This window comes from Pinus tabuliformis, chromosome 6, assembly GCF_031772625.1.
Source record: "Pinus tabuliformis cultivar Carrire ecotype Pingquan chromosome 6, CPIR1, whole genome shotgun sequence".
Taxonomy (NCBI): Eukaryota; Viridiplantae; Streptophyta; class Pinopsida; order Pinales; family Pinaceae; genus Pinus; species Pinus tabuliformis.
The window spans coordinates 197,901,377-197,905,567 of record NC_142292.1 but is presented as its reverse complement, the minus strand read 5'-3'; the positions used below and the strand labels follow the sequence as shown (position 1 = coordinate 197,905,567).

The 4,191-nt window shown below is 41.5% G+C and overlaps 1 protein-coding gene across 1 annotated transcript; it reads left to right on the top strand.

The window, feature by feature from the left end:
* The first annotated feature begins 960 nt into the window (after positions 1-960).
* On the top strand, positions 961-1,548 carry LOC149258143 (uncharacterized). Its single transcript, XM_089402403.1, has one exon. The coding sequence runs from the start codon at positions 961-963 to the stop codon at positions 1,546-1,548; it is 588 nt and encodes a 195-aa protein (XP_089258529.1).
* Positions 1,549-4,191: the final 2,643 nt, after the last annotated feature.

The window sequence follows — 4,191 nt, the reverse complement described above, 5'->3', positions numbered from 1 at the left end:
AGATTACTATCAAGCCATCGACTACGAACAAATCCCCTTCCATTGTAGAAGGTGTCATGAACACGGACACCTCGTTAGAGAGTGCCCTCTCAACAAAACAGGGGACGAACACAAACAAGAGCAAGCAACAAAGAATAAAGAGGCCTTCACAAAGCCAAAAATAAGACAGAGAGCTAACAGAAAAAGAACACACAGAGCAGAGACAGGACCTGGTATCATCAGTAACACCTTCAACATTATGGAAACTAATACAGACTCAGAAGGCACTAACAGAGATACAAAACTTATTGAAGCACCAAAAAACAAGACAGAACACACAACTCAGGATGGGGAGGAAAATACACTCAGAACAGAAGTTCAAATGCAAGAGTTCGAAGACGAACATGATGAAGACATTGACAGGATAACCAGCGACGGGGGTAGCGAGGATCTAGAGCTCAATGCAGTCCTAGAAAAAGAAGGAGTCAACCTCCCAGCTATGGAAAAAAACTGGAAAACCCAAGGGCTAGACAACATTCCAGAAGAAGAAATCAGGAAAATCAGTGATCTCTTCATAGCAAGACAAAAGGTGGAACTGGAAAGGCAAAACAGAAGATTAGGAATTGCAAAAGGCACAGGTAATCAGTCAAAAAGCATATCTCTTAACCCAACAGGCCGGAAGCCAAATAAAAGAAGAGGCAGAAGAACCAGTGGGGAGGTGCTACACGATCTGGGGATTCTAATGATCAACTCTGGGAAAATGAAGGCTCTTCATGCCTTCCCGTCCTACCAATGAGTTTTTAGTTATTAATGAAGGTCATCTCATGGAATGCAAGAGGGCTTAACATCCAAGCTAAGAAAAGACTGCTCAAGAGAAAGTTCCAACAAGAAAGGCCAGACATCATGTTCATACAGGAGACCAAATGCGCTACTAACCAAATGGAAAACATCAACAAAAGACTAGGAAAACCTATCAAATATATGGATGTAGCCAGTCAAGGATGGGAAGGAGGCATAGCTACACTTTGGGACACCCGAGCAATAAACATTATCTCAATGGAGGCTGCACGTTCGTTTATTGCCACAGAAGTTCAAATAACAGGTAACTCTGAAACCTACCTATGCATAAATGTCTATGGACCGCAAAGATTAGATGACAAATTTTCTTTTCTTAATTCTCTTATGAATTTAAAGTTAAGATACCCCACCTCTAAGATCATCATGGGGGGAGATTTTAACATGATTACCTCCCTACTGGAGAAGAAAGGAGGTCTCAGAAAGCTTAACAAAGATACAGAACTCTTTGTTGATTTCATAGAAGCTGCCAAGCTAGTAGACATTCTCCCCAAAAATGGCTCCTACACTTGGAACAATAGAAGAGGAGGAGACAATAGGATCGCCTCCCGACTAGATCGATTTCTGATTTCAGAAAGTATCTTACTCGGAGGAACAACAGTGGACTCTGACATCCTCCCCAATGGAGGATCAGATCACTGGCCTATAGCTTTGGAAGTAGCCATCCTATGCACCCCTAGAAACAAGCCCTTCAGATTTGAAAAGTTTTGTTAACTCATCCCGACTTTGAAAATTTGCTGAAGGAATGGTGGCGCGAACCATCAGATCTAAGAGGCACCAAAATGTTCAAGTTCCAAAGCAAGCTAAAACACATCAAATACAGAATTAAAGAATGGAACACTGAGAAGTTTGGGAACATCTTCCAGGAAAAGAACATCATTGAAGGTAAGTTAAATCAAATTCACAAGGAATGGGCTTCTGGGAACTACAGAGAAGACTCAAAAGAACAGGAGAAGGTTCTGATGCAGCAATGGCAACTTCGTTGCCAACAGGAAGAAACTTTGTGGAAGCAAAAATCAAGGATCCAATGGCTGAAGGAGGGAGAACAAAATACAAAATTTTTTCACAGATCGACGATGGACTACAGGGGGGCAAACAAAATCCTCAGGCTCAAAAATGAAGCAGGGGAAATTCTTCAAAACCACAAGGACATATCAACGCTGCTCACCAGGCACTTCAAGCATATAGCTCAGGAAACACAAGAAGAAAGATCTGAGGCCATAGAGGAGCTAACTAAAGCTATACCCAGCCTCATAACCTCAGAGCAAAACTCTGTTCTGCTCAGAAAGGTCTCAATGGAGGAGGTGGAAGACGCAGTCAAAAGTATGCCAAATGATAAGGCATCGGGGCCTGATGGCTTTACAATCAACTTCTACAAAGCTTGCTGGCCAACTATCAAAACAGAGGTATGGGAAGTTGTCGAAGACTCTAGACGTTCAGGCTCTATTCTCAAATCCCTGAACTCCACTTTCATCGCGCTAATCCCCAAGGAAGAAGAAGCCAATTCCCCTAAAAAGTTTGGACCTATAGCTCTCTGCAATGTGATATATAAAATCATTTCTAAAGTCATAGACAACAGACTTAAGCCCTTTCTACCTGACTTAATCTCAGAAGAACAGTCAGGGTATGTGGAAGGTAGGCAAATTCTAGACAACATCCTTTTAGCTCAGAGATGGTTCACACCCTGCAGACAAGGAAACTTCCAGGTATGCTAATGCAACTTGTCATGCGGAAAGAGTCAATTTTGCGGACAAAACCGACCTCCCTAGAAGCTAAGGCTTTCTAGTGACAAACAAAACAATCAAGCACTATCTTTCCCTAAATATGCATTTAAAATAAAAGCAACCAGGTGTTTAAGGCTTACCTCTAGTCCAACGCTTGTTTGCAGCAGCCAAGCCTCTTCGATCCAGATGAGCTCCTTCTCCTTGAAGCCTGTATTCACTAACAAGCAAACGATTACTTAGCACCTGAATAACTCATATAATAAAACATATTCATCATAAAGACCAAGGAGTTTATGAAACAAATTATATATAACAACTTGTTGAGAAAAATGAACTTAATTGCATTAATTGGAAACAAAAGAAACCATTACAACCAGTGCCTTGGTGTTGTGCAGGTCCCTCCTAGGGTCCAGCAAGAGTTCTCCTTTACTTTGATCAGCTCACCCACTTCCAAATGAAGCTAAGAAAGGATTGGAATCTCTCCTCTCAAGCTCTAAAAGGGAGTCCTAATTTCAGCAGCATCTACCCTTAGGAATGTTCAACTTTCAACCTCCCCTCCCTCTGGCCCAATGCCTGTATTTATAGTGCTTTGGAGGAAGTTAATCAGGTCCACCATCAATGGGATAAGCCCCTCTTTCAATGGGATAGCTCCCCTCTTCATGGGATAAGTTCCTCTTTCATTGGGATGCATGAACCATCTGGAGGCGCTCAATCCACGTCAAACCATCTTCTAGAATGCTCTAGAATCGACCAAAAGTAACTTTTTTGAAGTGAAACTTGCGCCTTTTGACCTTTACAGGAGTACGCACCCACCCCTTTACAGACAGAGCGTACAAGTACGCAGGTATTATGTATTTGAGGTGCGTACACGCAGGTAAGGGTAAGAGAAACTGCGTAACCAGAGTTATATTGACTTTTAAAGACTTTCTCTCTTTCTTGGAGTTTGACATGAGGAGCAGAGGTATAAGACTTGCCAAGGAGGACAGTATGACTATTGATGGAGCCATACTGACTGCAAATAGTCATGGTGACAAATTTTAGTGTAACAGATTGCCCCCTAAAGTGCGAAGCCTGTAGTAGATTAGGGTTTCATATCATCTAGGAAGGGTGAAGCACTTTATCATTTCAAGGATTATCTTGTGGAGAGCCCAGTTGGAACCTGCAAATATTCAACACAAAATACATATATGAGATCATATCATCACTGAGGTAGGCATTCCCATACTCAGATCAAAAACTTTTAACTAACAAACTAACTACTGCTCTGATACAGGAATGATTTCGCAGTACATCATAATCATAGACTCATGTAGACACAGTATGGACGCAACCATCTGTTTATAATTAGTCTACTATATAATGAATACAAAACTCCTCGCAGCCTGGATGGCAGAAACTAGATCCAGGGTCTTCATTTCTACTTCCCGAAATAGTACGATTCTATCCATGTGAATAAATGAGTTGATATCAAACATGGTAGAAACCACTTGATTACCAGTTAATGATGTAAACTGTTAACAAGTGTGAGAGAGACCACCAGTGATGTCAATGGTTCTCAAAGTACCCAGTACAATCCATGAGATGTGAGTGAATGTGTTGATGTCGAACATGTCACGGAATCCTTCGATCGAAA